At 37.6% G+C, this 23,903-nt stretch overlaps 1 protein-coding gene across 1 annotated transcript in view; it reads left to right on the top strand.

Annotated features, from left to right (window-relative positions):
- Positions 1 to 23,903, top strand: part of LOC136878912 (NHL repeat-containing protein 2) — a 109,372-nt gene that overhangs the window by 53,303 nt on the left and 32,166 nt on the right. Inside the window, exons 8-9 of the mRNA XM_067152516.2 lie at positions 10,081 to 10,293; positions 17,383 to 17,496. Of these exons, the coding sequence (XP_067008617.2) occupies positions 10,081 to 10,293; positions 17,383 to 17,496 (327 nt within the window). The remainder of the gene's footprint in view (positions 1 to 10,080; positions 10,294 to 17,382; positions 17,497 to 23,903) is intronic.

Genomic DNA, 23,903 nt, shown 5'->3' on the forward strand with positions numbered 1-23,903 from the left:
AAAGGAACGAAGATTAATAGAATGGCAACAAAAACAAGTTGAGGATAGAGGAAAGGAGATACAGGAATTATATGAGAAGCAAGTGGAAGAAAGGAGAAAGGAACGCCACGAACTAATACAGGAGTTGGACAAGAAACAGGAAGAGTGGCAACTAAAGCAAAAGGAGACTATGGAGGAAATCGTTAGCAGAATAGAAAGCAAACATAAAGGGATGATTCAAGAATTAAAAGGGAAACAGGAAAAGATGACTGAAGAATTTTTTGGAGTTAGGAATGAAATACAAGGTTTGCGTGCCGAGTTGACCGAAACCATGGAAAATAAAAACCAAGAGATGCGAGAAGAGATAAACAGAATGAGGGCAGAAGTGGCACAGAATCCGAATATCATTACGACACTGGTGGATGAGGAAATTGCCAAACTGACTGACAAGCTAGAGGAAATCAAAGGCAGTAATGAGAAGAAATGGGAAGAAGTAAATGAAATAAAGAAGAAGATAACTGAAGGACAGGAAACTATCAAGAGATTAGAAGATGTGAAGATAAGTGAAATAGCGAAGGGTATGGAAGGACTAAGCCTGAAACAACAAGACTTAGTAGGAAAATTTAACCGAGCTTCAGATCAGGTAGCCGACAAAATAAATGAACTGAAGGAGAAAATGGAAACTGATAAGGCCGATTCAGAGCGGAAGATGGAGAAGACCGATGAGGAAATGAAACAAATAAGGAAAGAACTTCAGGAGATGAGGGTAGAAAACCAATCGGCGAAATCTGTGTTTTCGAACTCAAGTGAACGGCAAAGAGTTATGGAAACACAAGTACAAGAAAGAGAAAACACACCTTCAGTAACAATCGACTCGAACAGGCGAGACTTGGATATGATGAACGGAAGCAACCAGAGTGATAGCACTCCCATTATTAATATCATTAAAAATTATGATGATCGGCCCAAGCACTTCGACGGTTCAGCGAAGATCTCTCCCAAACAATTCCTTAGAGATATCGAAGAATATTTTAGAGAAGGGAGAATACAGGAAGAAAAGAAATTACGCATAATCGAGAAGCACTTAGATGGGAACCCGAATATATGGTTTCGAGCATTTAAATACACTTTCCACACGTACGATGAATTTAAAGCTGCTTTCTTGAGAAAATTCTGGGACTCAGAAATACAACAGCAGTTGAGATTGGAGCTCTACTCTAGGAAATTTTCTAATGCAGGGCAAACACGGTATTCCGATTTCTTTTCCTACCAGTTTCACCGTTTCCAAGACTTAGATTGCGCACCGAGTGAATTAGAAGCGATCAAGACTATACAGAGACAACTACCGTTAGAGGTACAGAGGTTGTTAGCGGCCACGGATATACAGACCGCTGTAGACATGGAAAAACGGCTGAGGCAGATTGATATGACATCATCGTGCCTGGTGGAAAGAAATCCCAGAAATATTAGGCAAGTAGAAGCGATTAACACTATTAGGCATGAAAGCACAAGCGGTAGAGTGAGCGGATCTAAACAAGACAGGACCGAGAATCATTTTAACACTCAAGATAACACACGAAAAAGACATTGTTGTAGATGCAGCGGAGAACAACCTGCGAGATGGGAACCAAGAGATCGTAGAAGTAACCCACAATACAGGAACAATATTCGATATAATAGAAATAGGAGCCAACCCTATCCAAGAAACAGAAGATGGTATAATGAAAAACGACGGCCTAATGAGTATAATAGAAATGAAGAAAATAGAAGGTATATACAAGAGCTTAGAGAGCAAAGGCAGAATAAGACACGATGGGAGGATGCTATTAGAGACAAAGATATCAATGGAGACCTCGAAGGAGTAGAGAGTCTCGAGCTCCAAGATTATAAGAGGAAAAGAGGAGAGGAGAAATTTAAAGAAAACAATACGCAGAGAGGTACGCCTGATTCCGAACCATCGGTAAGAAAAAAAAAAACGCCGATGGAATAATAACTCAGTTGGAAGAAGAAAATGATCAGGAAAATAGAAACATTGTCAAAATTCGTAGTTGGATTATAACACAATTTGATCACTGGGACATCCGACCAGAAGACTTGGTTCGAGATGAGACATGCGACACAAAGGAACCAGCATTTAAATTGCCAGTAATATTGGTTAGAGTAGCAGAAATCAAAATATACTGTTTGGTTGATTCCGGGGCCAGCATTAGTGTCATGTCAAATACGTTATTTCAAGAACTGACAAAAAGGATGGAAATACCGATAATACCAGTATCTGGAGTTAAGATTAGGGGTGTCATTCCAGATAAATCGGTAGAATGCAAGATTCAAGCATATTTAACAATAAAAATGGGTAGACGCGAGTTCGAACACCCATTTCTAGTAATGAAGAAGATAAAATATAATATAATTTTCGGAATAGACTTCATGATGGCTTCCCAAATGACGATAGATATGGAACGTTATGAAATTAGATTCCCTATTAGGGAGAATGATGGGAATAAAACTTTAGAAACAATCCAACTTAAAGACATGTTACATCCTGAAGAATACTTGAAGATTGAGGGAAAGGAAGTCGACTTATTGAGTAAAGAGAATCCAGTTTTGGTAGAGAAAGATGAAGAGCTGCAAGAAGACATCCAAATGACAAAAAGGATCGAAGAAATCATAACCATGGAGGAAGAAAATAGTGAAAAAACAGAGATATGGGAGGCACTTGCTCAAGCCGACGTACCATCTGAAGGAAAAAGAATACTGTACGGAATTATCAATAAATACAATGACGTTTTCGATGATAAACCAGGGCAAATTCCGAATTTCAAGTATAAGATAATAGTGAATGACTGGACTCCATACATGGGTAAAATATATGACGTGCCGGAGAAATATTTCAGTGAAGTGAAGACGATTATCCAGCAAATGTTAGACGATGGAATAATCATAAAAACCACCACTCCCTATGTGAATCCAATTGTAATCGTTAGGAAAAACAACGGGAAACTCAGGCTGTGCTTAGACGCGCGAAGTATCAATGGAAGACTTATTCCTGAGTACAATAGGGCTCCTAAGATCAAGGAGGTAGTAAAGAAATTTCGTGGTCAGAAGTACTTTACGACCATGGATTGCACGGCTTCTTTCCATCACATTGTCCTCGAGGAAAGGTCACGGTTGTTGACTGGATTTATGTTCAACAACCAAACATATGCCTACTGTCGTCTTCCATTCGGATTGAAGAATAGTTCTGCCGTATTGGTGAGAGCATTGGATAGAAGCCTTACTAGTGAAGTGAAGGAATTTATTAATTGTTATATCGACGACATAGTTTTCGGAAGTTCCACCTTTGAAGAGCATTGCATTAACCTAGAAAAGTTGCTCAAAAATCTGCAGAAAACTGGTTTCAAAATAAATATCTCGAAGTCGAGATTTTGCCAAAGTCAAGTACTCTTTGTCGGACACTTAATCGATGGCGAGGGAATAAGACCTAACCCTGCCAAGATTAAAGCTATCTGCGAGTTTCCTCGGCCGACAAAGGTCAAACACGTCAGACAATTCCTCGGAATGACGGGATTTTTCTCAGACCACTGTGAGGGATATACTGAGATAGCCGCACCACTGTACAATTTATTAAGAGCTAACAACAAGTGGAAGTGGAATGACGAGGTTGAGCACGCTTTCAATAAGATGAAAGAATTGATGAAACAAAGCATAAAACTGGGATATCCAGACTATGAGAAAAGATTTATAATACAGGCAGATGCTTCGAGTATCGGCGTAGGCGCATGCTTGTATCAAGAAAACGAAGAGGAACAGAAAAGAACATATCTGGCATTCACCAGCCGGAAATTAAGGAAACATGAAATGCACTACACTACCACCGAACTTGAACTTCTAGCGATAATCCACGCGTTACAACAGTGGAGAAGGATCATTTATGGATATCCAGTGACCATAAGAACTGACCATAAAGCATTAACTTTTGGATTAAAGGCAGTCATGGTAAGCGAGAGGATAACGCGCTGGATGTTGTATACACAGCAATTTGATTTAAAGATAGAGCATTGCAGTGGTAAACAAAATATTTTAGCTGATGCTTTGAGTAGGAACCCTCCAGAACAAGAAGAATGTATTCTAGAAATCGAGTTAGACATTCGAGAGCAAGAACTACTGAGAAAGCTCAAAAACCTAAAGGAATACCAGGAGTCTGACAAAGAATTAAAATATATTATCGACAGGTTAACAGAGAAGGAACCAGATTCTGAATGGCAGAACAGTCATGAGATTGTAGACGGAATACTGATCAAAATTATGGGTGGAGTTGACCGAAAAAAAAGGATTATAATACCACAAGTATTACAAAAAGAACTGATTTGGTACACCCATAACATCACGGGTCATGCAGGCATAGACAAAGTGATCAGTACGTTAAAAGAAAAATTTACTTGGAAGGGACTACGAAAATCTGTCAGGGACCTAGTTAAAACTTGTGACATATGCCAGCGTGTTAAACACAACAACTATGTATGCGGACATAAACCAGTGTCAATCATTCCAACAAGGTCGCACGAGATATATGCGGTAGATATTTTTGGCAAGTTACCGACTGCAAAAAGAGGAAAAAGATACATACTAGTGGTTGTTGACATATTTTCCAAGTACATTTCACTTCAAGCTATACAAAGAGCCAATGCTAAACAAGTCATACGAGCCCTAGTGGAAAAGGTTTTTCCTGAGATGGGTAAGCCGAAAAAAATTCTCACAGATAGAGGTACGCAGTTTACGTCAGAAATATTCCGTGAACGAATGAAAAATGAAGGCATCAGACATACGATGTGTTCAGTACGACACCCAGAAGCGAACCCAGTAGAAAGATACATGAGGGAAATCGCCAAGTTCGGCAGAATATACTGTAATCAACAGCATTGGAAATGGGTGGAGATATTAAGTATTATTGAAAAGAGCTTGAATAACACCATTAATCAATCCATCGAACAGATTCCCAGCGTAGCTCACAAGAATATCCATCCTGAAAGGAGTTGGGACAGAATATTTAATATGCCCTTGGAAAAGAAGCCAGATCCACAGCAAATAGAGACTATGATAAAGGAAAAGCTACTGGAACAATCACAAAAAAGACTAAAGAGGATGCAAAATAAGGAATTCCATGCACCTTATAAACGAGGTGATCTTGTATTAATTAAGACGGTACCAATATCTAATGCACCGAACAGAGTATGTGCGAAGTTCCTACCATTATACAACGGTCCATATAAAGTAGAGCGTGTGCTAGGAAATAATGCATACGAATTGACAAGCATGAATGGAAAGTACAGAAATGTACACAATGCTTCAAACATCAAGCCTTATTACCAAGAAAATCAGACTAATGAAACCACAGAACTAGTAGAATAAAGGGCCAAGAATGTATAAATTACATACCAATTCAAGTTACCGTTTGCAAGTCATTTGAAATTACGTTTTATTATGTTTATTGAAGGAAAGAATCAGCTGACTACATAAGCACAGTCGAGGATAGCAATGAGCATCTCTAAATCTGGAGCGATAATCAACGTTGATGGTTATGAATTTCATGTTTTTGGTCCGTATTGAACAATATATAAGTAATAATAATAATAAGTTATTATTATTATTACCGATAATCAACGGTCGATATATTAAAATCGATTAGCCAGTCGCAATAGGACAATGAATATATATAAGAAGCGAAGGCACATTTATGATGTGAGTTTAAGAAAGGAAAATATATTGTGACCAATATATTTTATCCGTGACGGGGGAGAAAATGTGCTCGTTCGCACGTCCACGACAGATTACAAAATGGCGCCGACCTAAGGTATGGGCCTAGTAATCTAAAGCAAGCATGGAATAGTCGCCTGCTAAGATGTCTCAGAGGGCCATATATTTCACGGAATGGTAATGTTTTCGAGTAAGATGGACAGTGGACGGTGCACAGTATTGTTTTCAAAAAAATAGAAAAAGTTTATTATTGAAAATCTTCATCTTGAAATTTGCACGGCATCGAGAGTGGACGCAATTACCGTAATCGTAATATTTGATTTGGAGAAGCAAAGGACTGCGCATATAAAAGAAAGGAAAGAATACGACGATTAAATAAGAATAAAGTATCAGTCTTCACCAAAATTCAAACGGTTAAGACGAAAATAAAAGTACTGAAGTCGATACGTAAGAAATTGCGAAGACGACGAGGAGCTACGAAATAAATTAAAATTTAAGGATAAACGACGTCAATAGTAAAATGGCAACATATCGTAATATTACTAGCTTCGATTTTGAGATTGTCAAGAAGATGATCAAGATGATGCACTGAATTCACATGATGGACCGACCTGGGAACAATTCATCTTACCATACGACCAGGAAATGACGAGGAAGGCGACGGGTAACCATCCTACCGAGCCATGACGAAAAGAAGGCGACGGGTAACCAGATAATACTACCAGAGCGGAGGAGCGGATGACGTTCCAGATGTCTTACCCGTGACCGAACCGAAGACCCATCTACATCCAATGGGAATGGAACAGCTGGACCAGGGACAACTATGAGCGAGCTAAGTCATTCATAACATTTTATTGCATAATTTTTGGTTTGCTTACACATGTACCTTAGGTATGTGCTGATGGCTAATTGTAGGCCGATAAGAAGGCAATGCAAGTGATGATTATCATCTAAGTGTGAGATAATTAAGTACCGGGCGAGTTGGCCGTGCGTGTAGAGGCGCGCGGCTGTGAGCTTGCATCCGGGAGATAGTAGGTTCGAGTCCCACTATCGGCAGCCCTGAAAATGGTTTTCCGTGGTTTCCCATTTTCACACCAGGCAAATGCTGGGGCTGCACCTTAATTAAGGCCACGGCCGCTTCCTTCCAACTCCTAGGCCTTTCCTATCCCATCGTCGCCATAAGACCTATCTGTGTCGGTGCGACGTAAAGCCCCTAGCAAAAAAAAAAAAAAAAAAAAGATAATTAAGTCATAATTACGAGTTAATAACATAGCAGAAGTTATGCTATATCGGCTAGAATACTTGTAGGAAGCGTGAGTTTTGAAGAGAAATATGAAACAGCTGATTGAATTGACATAATGAGAGATTATAGAGATTTCATTGATGTAATGAATTAAGTTGACGTCACGAATGGATGTGCGCGGTGTAGAAAGAAACATGGAATTACGCATTTGTTGGTTCATAGAAAGGGGCATTGAACTCGTCGATAGGTTATGAGGATCTGCGACTTGTGAATTTTATTAAGAAACAGTGTGGTAGTTTTACGTAGTCGTCAAGTTTGGAACGCGATATATTATTATGGAGGCTACGGTGCTGATATTAGATTGATGTTATAATGAGAATATGAATATGATAATTGAGGAAAGTTACGAGTTATAGATAGTGATTTGAGATGTTTGTTACGCGATGCAGGACCATCGTGTACCTGCAAGTTAAGTTGTGCCACACTACTAGTGAAGTATATGTTTTATTTGCGTAAGAGTGCCCACACCGCAAGAGCTACTTAAGCCAAGGTACGAACTGCATGTATTACTATAGATGTATGCTCGTGACGTAATTGCATTTCAGTGCAGATGTTTTATAATGAATATTAGAATACTTCGACTTTGAATAGCTGTAGATAACCAAAAGCATTACGACACCGATATATATATAAGATGATGTTTGCCAAACCTCGCAGTTAAGCGCTTCCATGTTATTTGCAAGAGAGTAGTGTAGCTTGCATTGTGGTTGAATGTTATTGAAATATAACTATTTAATGGGACATAGAACCGACAAGGGCATGTGTGGGACAGCCGAAGATTATGCTGAAGTTAGATAGATAGCTAGATCAGTTAATATTCTCCGTTTGAACGTACATTTTTTATTTACGAACTTCAACTAGGGAAAGGCAAGAGTAGGAGCCGAATTTAACAGGCACTAGGAAGGAATGCCTTAGTTCATATGTAGTTTCAACGCACAACGAGAGCAGTGCAACAAAATCATGACTTCGGATTTTATTAAAATTTAATTTAAAATATTCAGATTTATTTTCGATTTCCTAAAATTCCATTAGAGCTACTTAAACGAATTCCAATTTATTTACACTTCACTTATCAGTGTATTAGAGATTCATTGCGGCTGGATATTGTATCCAGGTGAGAGTGCTTAAATAAGACTAAAGAAAGTGAACTTTCGGAACGAGTTTATTGTGTCGATGTTTTACTTATATTTAAAATGCGAAGTGGAACTCGGATAAGGTCCAGTGATCTGTTGTAAATGTGTAATTTTTGAATTTCAACTTCACAAAGGAACTGATCATTTCATTAATTTAAATACTGAATATTATTTTTTATTTATCATACGAGCCAGCGCTGACTCATACATATTTTCATACATATTATCAGTCAATTTGAATACTGCGTTACATAATATGGAAATTAGTAATTTAGTATTTTATTAATAAATATTTGGTTGTTTTTCTACAATTGCTGGTGTCATGAGTTCTTTAATTAAGGTCTAGATTGTAAGTTAATGTATAGTGAAGTAAGGAATCGTATAATTAAGTATTCATTTTACCATGGCAAGTTTCTCGAGGTCAAAACTCTAATAAGGTAGTTGGCGGTGATTATTATAATGTCGTAAATAACGATGGGTGACATCCGTGGGTCGGATTTCTCATGGATCTACGTTAAGCGAATTCTACAGTAGGATTACAGGTCCTACTAGCCATAATTAAACCCTGAGGTATCCGCTGACCGACTCCATTTCGTCAAACTAGGCTGCCAAGCGTCGAGTTAGAGAATGGAGGTATTGGGCAAAGAATGTTTAACCCGTTGGTTGCATTAATCGGTCGCCTATCGTGGCGCAGCAACTTAGATTGAGGCATCGGGATAGGTTGCACTGACCAACGGGTTACAACGTCTAAAGCAGTTGGAAAATCAAATTGGAAGAAAATAATAAATATTGTATATAAGAGGCTAGAAAAGCAAAAAGAAATGTTAGTGATGAAGACTTACAACCGTGGGCTTTGGAAATTTGGCAAGAACTTCTGCCTGTAAAGGGTGATTTGTGCACATCTCATACGTGGATTGATGGATTCAAGGAAAAAACACAGAATTAAAAGCAGGATTACTAAATTTGTTTCATGATCCCATGTATATGATGATCCAGAAACTGACAAAGCAATGGAGGAATTTGTGAAGACAGCCAAAGAGCAGTTTTTAATTATAGCCCCTCCTCAATTTCCAACACAGACCAGAGTGGATTTGAGCAAAAAATACGGTGTAAACAGACACTATTTTTTGTTAGTAAAAGACACATTCACAGTATAGTACAATCTCGCTCATGTACTGTAATGCCTACGATCAGCATGGGCCAAAATTATTTATTGTGTTGCAGGAAGCTTGGGCTCAGCAGTTTTGAAAAATATATTTAAAGCTGATAATATTATTGTCACAGTTACAAAATCAAGGAAAATGGGAAAGGGAGAGTGAAGACAGTGGTTTAGAGAAGCCTTCTTCCCATATTCAGGTGACAGTTGTGCTCTGTTTAAGTTTAAATGATAACATTTGCTACACATTTCTCTAAATGGTGCTTATCACTTCCTTAACTTTGCAAGTTTAGTACAAAGTGTGTTTTGGACAAATATGTATTAAAGAGTAGGACAAGAAATATTTTGTTACAAAAGACCATGGCAATGGATGAGGTATACAAAGTTTGACACTGATTCTTTTGTACAAAATTCTGCTCAGTGATTGTGTCAGGAAGTACACCTTGCTTTTATTATCTATGTGTTTTTTCAATAAATCTTTATACCAGACTTCCACAAATGTCATTATATCCTTTTCATTTGCCTAGTGGTTTTCATATTTTGTCTGATAATGAAAATGGTCACCTCTTCCTTTACCAGTGTTCTAGAACCTGTTAAATGATGTACTGGAGACTTTGCATGCTTGCCTTGGTTATAACTGTTTATAGCATTTTGAAAGATGTCAGGAGTTTTGCCTGTTTAGCATAGAGAAGAGGCAGTTTGTATAATATACTTGATATATTTTTTGAAGTCAGATGTGCTCTTCTTTTCAACAGAACTTATTTTGCTTTGGTGATGCAGATGGCAAACAGTATGATGCTAAGCTGCAGCATCCTCTTGGTGTAGCTTGGAGCTCCAAGGAGGCCACATTATATGTAGCAGATTCATATAATCACAAGGTGAAAGCTGTGGATGTACAAAACAATACGTGTCGAACTGTGATGGGTTCTGGGCATGCTGGAGATTCATGTACGCCTGGCGCTGAACAGGTATGTGGTGGATAACTAAAATTAATTTGCTCCCATAATCTACTTTGAGCTCCATCACTTATCCATTAATACTGCAAAGACAACAATTGAGCTTGCCACTAATAATTTATGTATATTAATGGCTTTGTGGAAATTAAATACTGTAATACACCCTTCTTTTCTAGCTGTATATTTTTTCAGCCATTTAGTACCATGGTTAACATGAGTCAGCCCTTTCTGGATTTTCAGCACTCCATTTTGGTTCTCCACCCTTCAGAATACTTTGTGCTGGTTCCTCTTTTTGCTCTTTTCAGAATTCCCTTTACCCCATGCATTATTATTTTCCTAAAAGACCTCTCCATATTGACTATCGAAGGTAATGAACTTTAATTGGAGCAGGTTACTATGGATGTTAATCACAGTGGTTCTGATCACTATATTGTCAAAATTAAATTTTCACCACTAAAGAAGAAGAACATAAAAACTAATAAAGAGGAATTATGACCCAATGCAGACAATAAAACTGACAGATGATGTTGAAAAATTTATCAAATTCTTAAAAGAACAAGCTGAAAATTTAACTCCATTGAACCCTTGTAAAAAACATGCCCAATGGACAACAGAATGTGACAAAATGCATAAGGAAGGACATCAGGCATGGTTAGAAGAAAATTCTATTGATCTGAATAGTATCAGGAAGAAATTCTCACAAAATATTAGAAGAATGAAGAGAGAATGTCATAAGGATATAATAAACTCTACAGAAATTATCATAACACCAATTCTAGACTATTATACATTTTTTTAGAAGACAATTACAGAAATATGACCATGCTACATTAATATTGAAAGTTGAAGATGGAAAAATGGCACATAGTAATAGTGAAAATGCTAAGATTATGGTAAAAACATCCTGTAAACTTTTGAATTGTAAAGAACGTAAGGGACTATTACAAATGAATACAAATACCCCAATAAAAACCAAATATAATAACTAGAGCCCGGAAGTTAGGCAAAATGCCTTTTTTATCTGACTGGATATATTGAAGAATCAAATAGAGATAAATATGTTTTCGTGCATTTAGAAAGTGTAGAGACAATATTTTGCCTTTTTTGCATATTTTGGCTTCCGTTGCATATTTTAAGATTTAAAGCCTTTTTTTTGTGCCTTTTTTGATCGTTATGAAATTTTTTTCTGCGATTTACATATTTTTAAAAGCACAAAATGAATTTCTGCACATCGAAGACAAAAAAAAGTTGCAAAAATTAAATTACATATTGCTGTCACAAATATCTATTTAGAATATTGTTCCCTGTAAATCGTTTATTTGTTTTTAGGCATTTGAAAGCTTATTTTCTCAACCCGTTCATTTAACCTCTGTAAATAGCAGAACCTTCCTTAGTGAAAGGAATACACAAGCATAATGAATACCAGGAAAAAGAGAGGAGGAGGGAAGTACGTCTCTTCTCCTTCCTCACACCCCTTTTGCTGTGACAGTGCGTAATGACGTGGTATTCCCGATTTTGAAATGATAAGATAATCCAGAGGAAGGGAGGAAATCACTTCTGTCTAACAGGTCAAACATAAAAGAAGTTGTTATTCTGCTATTGAACTTGTTAAAGGCAACTCGGGTGTTTACGCTGACTTATTTATCATGCCGAAATTTTCATCATTGCATGGTAAATTACATGCCTATGTTCGCGAATTCGGTTTGAATACACTTTCTACTGATGGAGCTATACTCTTTTGCAAAATCTATTAATCAGGAAAAAAAGTACTTTATAATTCTACATTTCGCAGCAACGAAACATAAGTCTGGGTTAAATATTGTTGGCCCTAAGATCATTTTAATATCAACAGCAGTTACAACATCAGCAAGCAATCTCAGTTTTCCCAGGATCTATGTAACGCTTTCTTGGACTCCGGAATTCCGTTCTGGAAATTGGAAAATCAATCCCTCAGGACGTTTCTGCAGAAGTACACTAAAGAAGAAGTTTTGTCAGAATCCACATTAAAAAAAACGTATTTGAATATCTCCTTTGAAGAGACCCTACAGAGGATTCGAAGCAGAGTTGCAGAAAAGAAGATCTGGATCTCCATTGATGAAACTACGGATGCAATGGGACGTTACATGGCCAACGTCATCATTGGAACTATGGAAGCAAAGCAAACTGACCTGTCATCAGTATTTCTTTTGACGACAGAAGAGATGGAGAGAGCAAATGGTTCCACAGTGGCACAGTTGTTCACAAATTCATTAATGTTACTCTGGCCGGATGGTATACGGCATGATGATGTCCTACTTTTTGTCACAGATGCGGCACCTTACATGAAAAAAGCAGCTACAGCCTTGAAAGTTCTCTTTCCTAAAATGCTCCACCTCACATGTCTAGCCCATGGACTGCACAGAATTGCTGAAGAGATAAGATGTTTGTATCCTCACGTGGATAACTTAGTTTCAAATACCAAGAAAATCTTCCTAAAATCACCCTCCCGAATCCGGGTTTTCAAGGACATGGCACCAGAGCTCCCTTTACCTCCACAGCCAGTTCTCACCAGAAGGGGAACCTGGATCTCAGCAATCGTATATTACAATAACAATTTGGACAAGATACGTGAGGTACTTCATGCCGTATCAGTAGACGAAGTTGCTTCAGTTCGCGAGGTAAAAAAGTTGTTGGACCATGAAGAGCTCAGCAATGATCTGGCTTTTATAACAGCACATTATAGTGTGATACCGGAAGCAATCTTGAAGTTGGAGAAAAGAGATGATTCGCTGGTATCATCTATGGCGATCTTCAAAAATGCAGTAAATCAACTGCTGCGAGCACCAGGAGAAAAAAGGAAGCAGTGTTAGTGAAAAGTGTAAACATGTTCTGAGTGCTAATGTGGACATTGAAAAAATGAAGAACATTCGTGATGTTCTGAAAGGTGAAAATTGTGTTTTAACTGACACGTGTCCTTCTGAAGTAGCTTGTTTAAAATTTGCGCCAATCACTTCAGTGGAAGTAGAATGTTCCTTTTCCATGATGAAAAACCTTCTTTCTGACAAGCGTCTGTCTACGACAGTTGATACTTTGAAAAAGTACCTGTTGTTGCTTGTAACCAAGGAAAGTAAGAGTAAGTACGCTAATTATGTGATAAATTGATAATAAAGAAATGAATGAGTATTTAACATACATATTTTCATTAATAATGAGTGAGATTCCTCTTTGCTTTCACTCCTAAGAAATGCCTATTTTAATTACAGTACTGCCTATTTTCAGTATTTCAAGTGGCTTTTTGCCTGTCTATTTTAACCAAAAATAAATGCCTAACTTTCGGGCTCTAGTAATAACATAGACCCTTCAACATTTCAAGAATTAGAAAAGGCATTCAAAGAACTTAAAAATTATAAGGTATGCAGAAAAGTCCAGGTTTTTGTAGAGATGTGGAAATATTCAAGTAACACGATTCAGATTTCCTTACACATGGCTTTAACAAAAATTTGGATTACTGAACAATTTCCAGAACACTGGACAACGGCTTTAATACTCCCTCTTTGCAAAAAAAAAAAAAAAAAAAGGAGATTATTATTATTGTTATTATTATTATTATTGTTATTATTATTAAGCATATGGAATTTACATAATGGACAAGTATATACAATATTATACAAATGAAAAAAGAAAAACCTGCAAAGAATACATGGTACTAAGTAGGGAACAGTTACACATGGATATCTAAATTATTTATTCACTGCTTTAGGGATACTGAGACATCAGCAAAGTATTTCCGGTCTCCACCATAAACACGCAGAGGGCATTCATCCATTGTGCATCTCTAATATAATTAACACCGTTTTGAGTAACCATCAGGAACTCGGCTGGATCTCCTGAGAAGGCTGTTAGAGGCCATTCTTGGATAATATGCTGAACAGTTTGTCTTTCAGCACCACAACTACATTTGACGTGGAGTGGTCGACGTAGGATGGGGAAGGAGGCCCCTGTTGTCAATACATAATCAAGTTCAACTTGCGTCATCAGTATAACTCCACCTCTTAATCAAGATAACTATTTTAATGTGGCATTACCACCACACTGTTTTATGTACAATATGCATATAATTTTATTCGCACAGCCACTCACATTGTTTTATAATTGAAAATTCGTTGTTTTGAACAACAATTTAATCTGTGATTTTAATTGGATTTCATGCTTCATATCATGTTCACGCCGCACCATTTTAACAATAAAGATTGACAAGACACCATCACGCCTCATCACAGGACAAAAGACTTTTTATTCACTTATTTCAACGTGTCCTCGCCTTATTTTTAATGTTTTGTATTTGTGACTGAAGATGTCCCATAAGAGGACGAAACATGTTTCATGAGATAATTTAATGTAGTCTTTTCAATAAAGACAGTTACAGTATTGTAAAGGTGGAATTATAAATTCAAATTTTCACAAGTTGATACTTTGACAATATGGGCTCTAATATGAAGTTTATAACATGCAATAGTAAAAGGTCAAGCCAAAGAACATAAAAATTGGAAATTCCAAACCGTGTTCTATTGTCCAGTAATATTCAGGAAACTCGACACCAAATTAAAGCTCTACAAGGTATAGCAGTGCAAGAGATCTGCCAGGCAATACTTTGACCTTACTCACCAAGGAAAGAGACCAAGGGGAGGGCCAAGGAAATGCTGGATAGACACAGTGTCGGATGGGAAAATGTCCTGGAACGAAGATGTATGCAGACAGGAAGATATCACAGAGATACGTTTTTAAGGTGATTGCTTGCACACCACACTCGGGGAAACAGGAGTTGGAAAATTATGATAATTATGAAGGAATTGCACAAAAAATAGGTCTTAGAATATCCTTTGAAAAAACTGAGATCATGTTTACTATATTATTATTTATCGTATGGTTTACAATTACATCACAATAAAAGTATTTTAAAACTATTTACACGTCTGAACACATTAAGTCAGAATGTCAGATTGGTATCTCTAATATAATTACCACCGTTTTGAGTAGCCATCAGGAACTCGGGTGGATCTCCTGAGAAGGCTGTTAGAGGGCATTCTTGGATAATATGCTGAACAGTTTGTCTTTCAGCACCACAACTACACTCGGGAGATGGAATTTTCTTCCATTTATAAAGGAAGTCTACACATCTGCCACAATTAGTTCTGATTTGGTTTAGAGTACACCAGATTTTTCTGGCGAGCTCAAAACCTGGTGGCTTAGATGTGATGCATGGCATAGCTTGCTGTTCTGGTGTAACATCACTAGTAAGTAAAATAACAAAATTGATGGACAAGAAATCATCTGACGCACAAATCGTCATCAACAGCGTCATGTGCCCTCACTCCATACGAGAAATGCGGAGAGGTTTGGAATTGAGTCCAGGCTTTAGGCACGCAGTCTAGTGTTTAGAAATTCTATACCACCACCTCCCCTACCCTGCTGGCCAACATTCTGATGGTGGAAAGTTTTTTCGACCAACAGGACTTGAACCAGCTAACCATGGTGTCAGACCGTTTAGACTTCAGTGCCTTAACGATCAAGGCCACCAGTTGGGCTAATAGAATAAATAAATCGAACAAAGCGAATTATATTACCAAGACTACATGCAACAAAATATGCTTATCGATAGCAGTAAAATTAAGACAGTCATACAGCTTGAAATAACTTATGTTAGTGAAACCATTTTTAAAAATACTATTACAGCTGAAATAAACAAAATACTTAAGACAGAAAGAACAGCAATTAGAACATATATAAATAAACAATATCAAGTTAATGGAGAATAGCATCAAATAAAACAGTTTATAAGGAAGTTGGATTCAAAATTGTTAGGTATGGGGATCCACCTATTCAATACAAGAAATAGTGATCATTATAAAGTCATCACATGCTAGATACAAGGAAGTTGAACCATATTGAGCATGATTAACATACCCATTGAATACCCATTGAAACTCTCCAAAATCGAGTAGATTCCTTGCCGAGGAGGTGTCAGGTTTTGAGATCAAAAGGCTATCCCACCAAATACTAGAGCCGAGATAAGAAAGTAATTAGTGAAGTGTAAAATTCTGGTTTTGTCCCTTCAGTTAAGAAATGCTACACGACTGCTATGTGAAGGGCAATAAATTAATTTGTTACCTTGCATTAGAGAGGCAATAAAACAAGTTTTCAGAAAATATATAGATTATATTACTTGTAATGACCTGTCACACTGAAACATGAAATCGTTTGATATGAGGAGAAAATTCACAGAGTTGCTATTAATTTTTCCGGCAGTGTATTTCTTGTTGGGGCCCAGGATGTGCATGTTCATGATTCGATCATTAATAGGTGTGACTTCTTTGACAGAGTTAATGACGGATTTGCGGGCAAGAAAAGCCATTCCGTAGATTGTTGTACCTTTCGCGACTCTCTGTAATGTTTTGCTCTTGAAAATGCGGTAATTTCCATAGTCCATAGTTTCGTTGTCGGTCATCCTAGTTTCTTGAAGAGCGAGAATGAGAATTTTTTGTGTGTCAATTTCTTGTGTAAGATTGTCATTTTCTGAAGAGAGTGTCTTGCCTTATTATAAAGGGTCGAAAGGGCCACGATATAAAATTGAGAAGCTGTGTTAGGCAGAAGAGAGATGCATAGTAAACTGTAAATGATCTAGCGGAAACCGTCAATGAAGCTCTAATCTGTAATGGAAAAATGAGGTTGTGTGAGAAACGTGGGGTGATAAGTAAAAAGTGTAGAATGGGTGTGAAGAAAGCTTAAACTTACGGTGTTTAGCAGGTGGTTGTCCTCTCAAATCGATCGATCACACATTCTTTATACATACAAAGTAAATGCAGAAATAGTCAAGAAATTACATCGTCTGACTTCCTTGTTGCAGACCACATTTCCAGTCATTAATCCATAATATTTTCCCCTCAGTTCCATGTATTAACATATGTAGACATTAAAATAATGGGGCTCTAGGCTTTTGCAGTTTGTTTCCTCTTTTTAAAATTAGTACAACAGCAACTTTCTTTAATTTGTTTTGTGTATTCTTAATAGATCCATTGATGATCTGAAATTAAGATTTGATTTCCGGGCAATCCTTTGTTACAGTTTAGCGAACCAGGAGGACTGTGTGTTCGTGTTGATGGCAGTGCTCTCTATATAGCAGATACTAACAACCATTGCATCAAAATGCTTAGCATACCTGATGGAAAACTTGTCAAGGTAAGTATGTCCATAAATAGTATTTGAATTGGCACAGTCACAAGAAATGGCAAACTGAGTTAAGCAAGAAAATTGCATGTTATAGGATAGTTTCAATTGTCTATGCTAAAAAGGTTTGAGTCACATGTGCGGGTTACCTAATGTTACCTAAGGAAATTCTTTAACGTACGCTAAAAGGTTCTCAGTCCGTGACTGGGTCCTGTCTAGCATACACTGGTGGCAACACTGCCTGACTATTTTGCGCACTTGGTCAGCTGTCATACTTGTTTGGTGTTGTTGTTTCTAACCTACCCTTACTTAGGAAGACTGCACTGTGTGTATTGTATTATTTAAAAAATTAAATGTTTGTTTCACTGTGGTTTTATAAAACATTAAAATTTTTTGTACTTAATAATATCAGTGGAAGATTAAGTAGAGAATAGTGAAGAGTCTGTTGGCAAGAAGCATAAAATTAACAAAGACTTGTGGAAGAGGAATGGAATTTAAAGAGCTAGGGTTAACAATGAAGAATTTGCCGACTTGGAAGAAAATGTTATTGTACCTAAGAAAAGTACTGGAAATGCCTGCAGGTAAGATATATCAGTGTAATAACAATGCAACCCATTTTTAAAACTACTAACTTAGTTATTATAAAAACTAAAAACTAACCTACATATAAATATTTGTAATTTGGAACTTGAAATCAAATTCCCTTTTAATGAAAAACATAGGCCTAAATACTTTTGATACCTACACATTTTATAATGTAAAGAATATAGCCTAGTTTGGTCCTATCCGTGTCCAACCCAACGTACACAAAGTGTTTTTGTTTGCATTTTTAGTCTCTGTTACTAATGTTTATGTTCTCTTTCAGTTTCAAGAGAAAGAACTAATTTGAAATCACAACCAAAGATGAACAAGCTGATATTTTGGCGAAGTTTTATGATTTGTCCACCAAAGATTTACAAGATTTGCATCTGCAACATTTTATTGATGTTCTTGCGATACAACGAAAATGTCCTAGAAAAGGAGAAGATGCCAGAGAAAATAGCAGCACTTTTCGTTAGCATGTGATGGTAGGATCTTAACTCTCCATTCAGTGTCAGTAAAAAAAGTTAAGAGACTGAAATCCTTAAAAGTATTGGAAAACACGTTAAAAAACCCACGTGCCAAATACAAAACAGCTTTTGCGGAAGCATATTGAAAGTTTACCTAAAAAACAAACCCATTATGCATCAAAGACTTGTAGCTACTTAGATGCAAGGTTGAACAAAAAACAATTGTGCACTGTTTACAATTAAAAGAATCCGAACAACAAAGTTAGCTGATCATTCTTTTCAAGATTTTTTCATTAAATTTTAACTTGCATTTTGGAATACCACAGAGTGATAGTTGTTGCATTTGTGAAGAACTGAAAGTCAAGTTTAAAAGCCCCCACCTAAATGAGACAGTAAAAGAGTGACATCTGTGGAGCTTTTAGTTCATAACAGAAAAGCCTCAAAGTTTTATGCTCGTTTGAAAAGGGAAGTAGTAACCAAAGACAAACCAGATGTCCTCGCTATCTGCTTTGATTACATGTAGAATGTCCAACTACCTGAAATACCCATTCAAGAACCTTCCACCTACAGCAGCTGACAACCAGCATGTTTTGTATACAAGACATTTTAAAAAACGAGGCAGTTATTTATCTGTATCATGAATGTGTAGCGAAAAAAAGGGCCGAATGGAGTACGCTCACTTGTTTGACTTTTTGAATAGCATCCCCCCACAATACACAGATCTCCATGTGTATTCAGACAACTGTGGGGGGCAAAATGAAAATCATGCCCTATCTAGAATGCTTTTGGCTTTGACCGACACAAAGCGTTTTGAAAAACTCAACAATTTTTTCCTGTCCGAGGACATTCTTTGTCTACCATGTGATAGGGATTTCGCCATAACAAAAAAGCACTGAAAAAAACACGGCAGAATTTATGGCATCCATGAACTAACAAAGCATTATCATCTAGTCAAGTAAAACTCGCAAGTTCACAGTAAAAGAAGTTCAGTCTGCAAATATTGTCAAGTTCAAAAATTGATAGCCATGCAACTATAAAAGGAACTGTATCTCAGAAGAAACTAAACCCAAGACTGTTCATAAAGACAAAAATTAATTTTATGATCAGTACATACATGCACCTTACCTAAGACTCCAGGTTTAAATTCCAGATTGTCGCAAGACTTTTCATTGATTCTGTGATAACCTACACATTTTGCCTTAAACAACGCGAGTTCAAGGAATTAAGCTTCCAGATGAAGTAGCTTTACCCCCTTGAACAAAGTCCTTATAAAATCTGCCAAAGTAAATGACATTAAAAAGTTAATGCCATACATTCCTCATGAGTTTCTGGAGTTCTGTACTGAAATTCTAGCCTGGCCCACCTCTGAAATCAGCAGTGATGATCAAAATGATTACTAAGTTCAACTTAATACATCCACGCCCGTATCCGAGTTATTGCCTATAGTGCATGTCCGTGCTCTGGACTGTATCAGAGTTAGTCCGGATAAGCACAACTTTGAATTTTAGCCATTCCTATGCAGCTGTGGTTTATTTTTGTCCCAAATATGTGCGACAGAGATGGGGGTAATACCCTTTTGAATGCTTCTACCTGCATCTACTCAGCAGAAACCCATGCTTGGCCTGGAGATTTTCCCTCCCAATGCATTTTTTAATTCCATTTCTGAACGAAGGCTAGAGCTGGCCAAGCTAGTTGCGTAGTTGGTTTGTGATTACACAAGCATTTGTGTAGTCATGTTCTGAAGTGTAACCATGGCGTTTAGGGACAGTATAAGTGTTGACAAAATTGCCGACATCCTATTCAACGAAGACTCAGGTGCTGAACTAATACCTGAACTAAGTGAAAGTGACAGTGATGACAGTAAAGGAGATTCTCCTGAACATGTGACAGAAAGCACAGTACCTGAAGATTCGCCTTTATTTCTCTCCCATGTACAGCTAAACCCGGTCTAAATATTGAAACGCCAGGCTGAGTAGCTCAAACGGTTGAGGCACTGGCCTTCTGACCCCAACTTGGCAGGTTCGATCCTGGCTCAGTCCGATGGTATTTGAAGGTGCTCAATTACGTCAGCCTCGTGTCGATAGATTTACTGGCATGTAAAAGAACTCCTGCGGGACTAAATTCTGGCACCTCGGCATCTCCGAAAAAACAAATAGTTAGTGGGATGTAGATCTAATAACATTATTATTAAATATTGAAACAGAAAACTCTAACAAGATGTCATTTGCAAATCTATTTCTCACAGCTGAATTTCTCGAATACCTGTGCAAGCAAACAAATCTGTATGTCAGTCAGGTAATCAGTGCTGCGCCACGCCCCTTCTCTAAACACTCTCTTTCACAAACCTGGAATCCGGTGACGATTTCAGAAATGAGATAATTCCTGAGTTTGATGCTCACTACCGGTGTAATTAGTAAACCATCACTCAGAATGTACAGGACAGAAGATCCTATTTTCTCCACTCCTCTTTTCTCAAAAACCATGTCACGAAATTGTTTCGAAAGTACCCTGTCATTTCTCCACTTTAGCGACAGCAGTGAATACAAGCACAGCACTGACAGTTTATATAAAATTAGACCCATTTTACAGAAACTGTTTGACAGATTTACAGAGCTTTACACTCCCACACAGAAAATTGCTCTGGATGAGGGAATGCTAGCCTGGAGAGGGCACCTAAGATTCGCGTATACAACCCCGGTAAAATAATAAAATATGGGATTTTAGTGAGGATGGTTTGTGAGTCTAACATGGGTGCAAGTGGTATATGATATATAATGCAAGTGGTACGAATTTACAAAGCACAGTTCTTCAGTTGCTTCTAAATAATCTTGGTCAAGGGTATACAGTATATATGGATAATTATTACAACAACGTTGCACTCGCAAAATCAATTACGGGAACAGAACACTGCCCTATATGGAGCAATACTGTCAGATAGGGGTGTACCGAAAGATCTAAAAGAACACCAGGCAATTCTCAAACGGGGCAAAATTACTTTCAGGAGAGATGAGGATGTATTGCCTGTTTCTTGGAGGGAAAAAAAGGTTATTATTATGGTAACCACCATCCACTCAGCAAAAATGGCTGAAACAAACAAATCTGAAAAAAAAAAAAGAAAAACTGGAACTAGAGTCTGTGACTGACATGCATGGTGTTCATATTGCAGACCAATACTTAGCACTCTATCCTTTCATGAGGAAAACAGTAAAGTGGCCAAGAAAGGTTCTCTTTAATTTACTGTACTGCTCACTTTTTAATGAATTACGGCTCTTTCAGAACCCAAATCCTCAAAAAACAATAACATTCCTGAATTTCATGCAGACAGTAGTTAGGAACTTGCTCCAGGAAAAAAAGTAAACCTGACATACAAGTACAGTCACCTCTCTTCGACATCTGAGTATCCTCCACTTCATCAGCTCCAAATCCACATCCTGCAGTTTTGCCGCCAAAAAGGTCACTGGCCAAGGAGCCTCCATTTAGGTTAGAAGGGAAGAAAAAAGAACACATTCTTTTGTAGTTTCCACCATCAAATAAGGTACAGTCCTCCGCAAAAAGGTACATAGTGTACTTCAAAAATAAAATTATTAGTGAAACAAGCTATTTGTGTGGAAAGTGCGGTGTTCCCATTCACCCAGGAAAGTGTGACATTAGCTACCACACCCTCCAGAGATACTAGAGGACTTCTTTAAGGTATGTGCAAAATTTTGTTTCCATATCCTGTTTAGTTTAGAACTAATTGTGAAAATAATTTGTTGTTGTTTGCTGTGTCACTGAAAATGAAAACCTACACCCTGCTTTCCATTCATTGACCGGGTCAGGCATGTAATGAATGAACCATATATAGGCTGTTAGTACGATGGGGTCGCCACTCCCAAAGTGATTTATTAATGACTGATGAATGCTATGAAATGATAGTGGAGAGTGTTGCTGGAATGAAAGATGACAGGGAAAACCGGAGTACCCGGAGAAAAACCTGCTCTACCTCCGCTTTGTCCAGCACAAATCTCACATGAAGTGACCGGGCTTTGAACCACGGTATCCAGCGGTGAGAGGCCAACGTGCTGCCATCTGTGCCATGGAGGCTCCTGCTGTGCCACTAACAACTGGAATAGCTGGGCCAGCCATTTCAATAGCCCGCTCAGATTGTGGGCTTGAATGTGTTAAATGACATTTTGTACTGATACATTAAGTGTTTGTTACCTTTAAATAAATATGGCACTCATAATCGTTGATTGTTAGTAAACAGATTTTTCAAAAAGCAAAGATGTTCTGTTTTTATTTTGTGAAAATCTTGCAGTATGCTACAAGGGCCTCAGTCCACAGCTTTTAAACCTAGCTTGAAAAATAACTAAACATAAAAGAACGTTAAAATAATTAAAAATTAGGACTTCTTTCCTTAAAAAAACTGTGTTGCTTCGACTGAGGCCCTTATAGCATGTGGTGGTTCATTTAAGATTCTTATGCTTCACTAATTACAGCATGAATTATGAATATTATTGAAGTACTACAGCTAACAGGAAACAGTATATCCATATTAAGAAAGTAGAAGCCCTCGAAGGTGCGAGTTTCAACATTCACATCACTTCTGAAGATGCAAATGCTAGTCCATATCAAAGCTGACATCTGTATATCCATATTAAAAGAGTAGATAAAAAGGTCTTCTTCTTCTTCCTCTTCTTCTTCTTCTTCTTCTTCATCATCATCTTATCCCGCTTCAAGCGGGGTCGATGTTTCTGGCAAGTCTTTTCCACTTTATCCTATCCCACACATCATCTTCCCTTAATTTCTTCTCCTTCAGATCTCATACATTCATTATCTGTCCTTCTTGGTCTCCCCTATTTCTAGTCCCATCCACAGTCATATCCATCCCTCTCCACCCTACATAGCTTTCATCCCTTCGCATAATGTGTCCGTACCATAGCATTCTTCTCTCCTGTACTTTCTTAGATACTTCTGTCACTTTAACTGTTTCTCTGATTTTCTCATTTTTGATGCGGTCCATTCTAGTGACACCACTCATCCATCTTACCATCTTCATCTCTGCAACATCTAATTTATTACATTGTGCCTGTGTTTTTGCCCAAGTCTCTGCACCATGCAACATGGCTGGCCTCACTGCTGTCATGTAGGCTTTTCCTTTAACCCTTATGCCAAGTCTTTTGTCACACAGGATGCCAGACATTCTTTTCCAGTTCATCCAAGCAGACTGCACTCTGTGGTTATTCTCCATGTTTAGGTTGCCATCCTTAGACACAAAAGATCTTAAATGCTTGAAACCAACCGCTGTTTTTAAGCATGTACCATGCACCTCTAACAATTCATTCCCCTTACCTCCGAGGCACAGGTATTCGGGTTTTTTTTTTTTTTCCT

This window comes from Anabrus simplex, chromosome 8 (genome assembly GCF_040414725.1).
Source record: "Anabrus simplex isolate iqAnaSimp1 chromosome 8, ASM4041472v1, whole genome shotgun sequence".
In the NCBI taxonomy this organism is placed as follows: domain Eukaryota; kingdom Metazoa; phylum Arthropoda; class Insecta; order Orthoptera; family Tettigoniidae; genus Anabrus; species Anabrus simplex.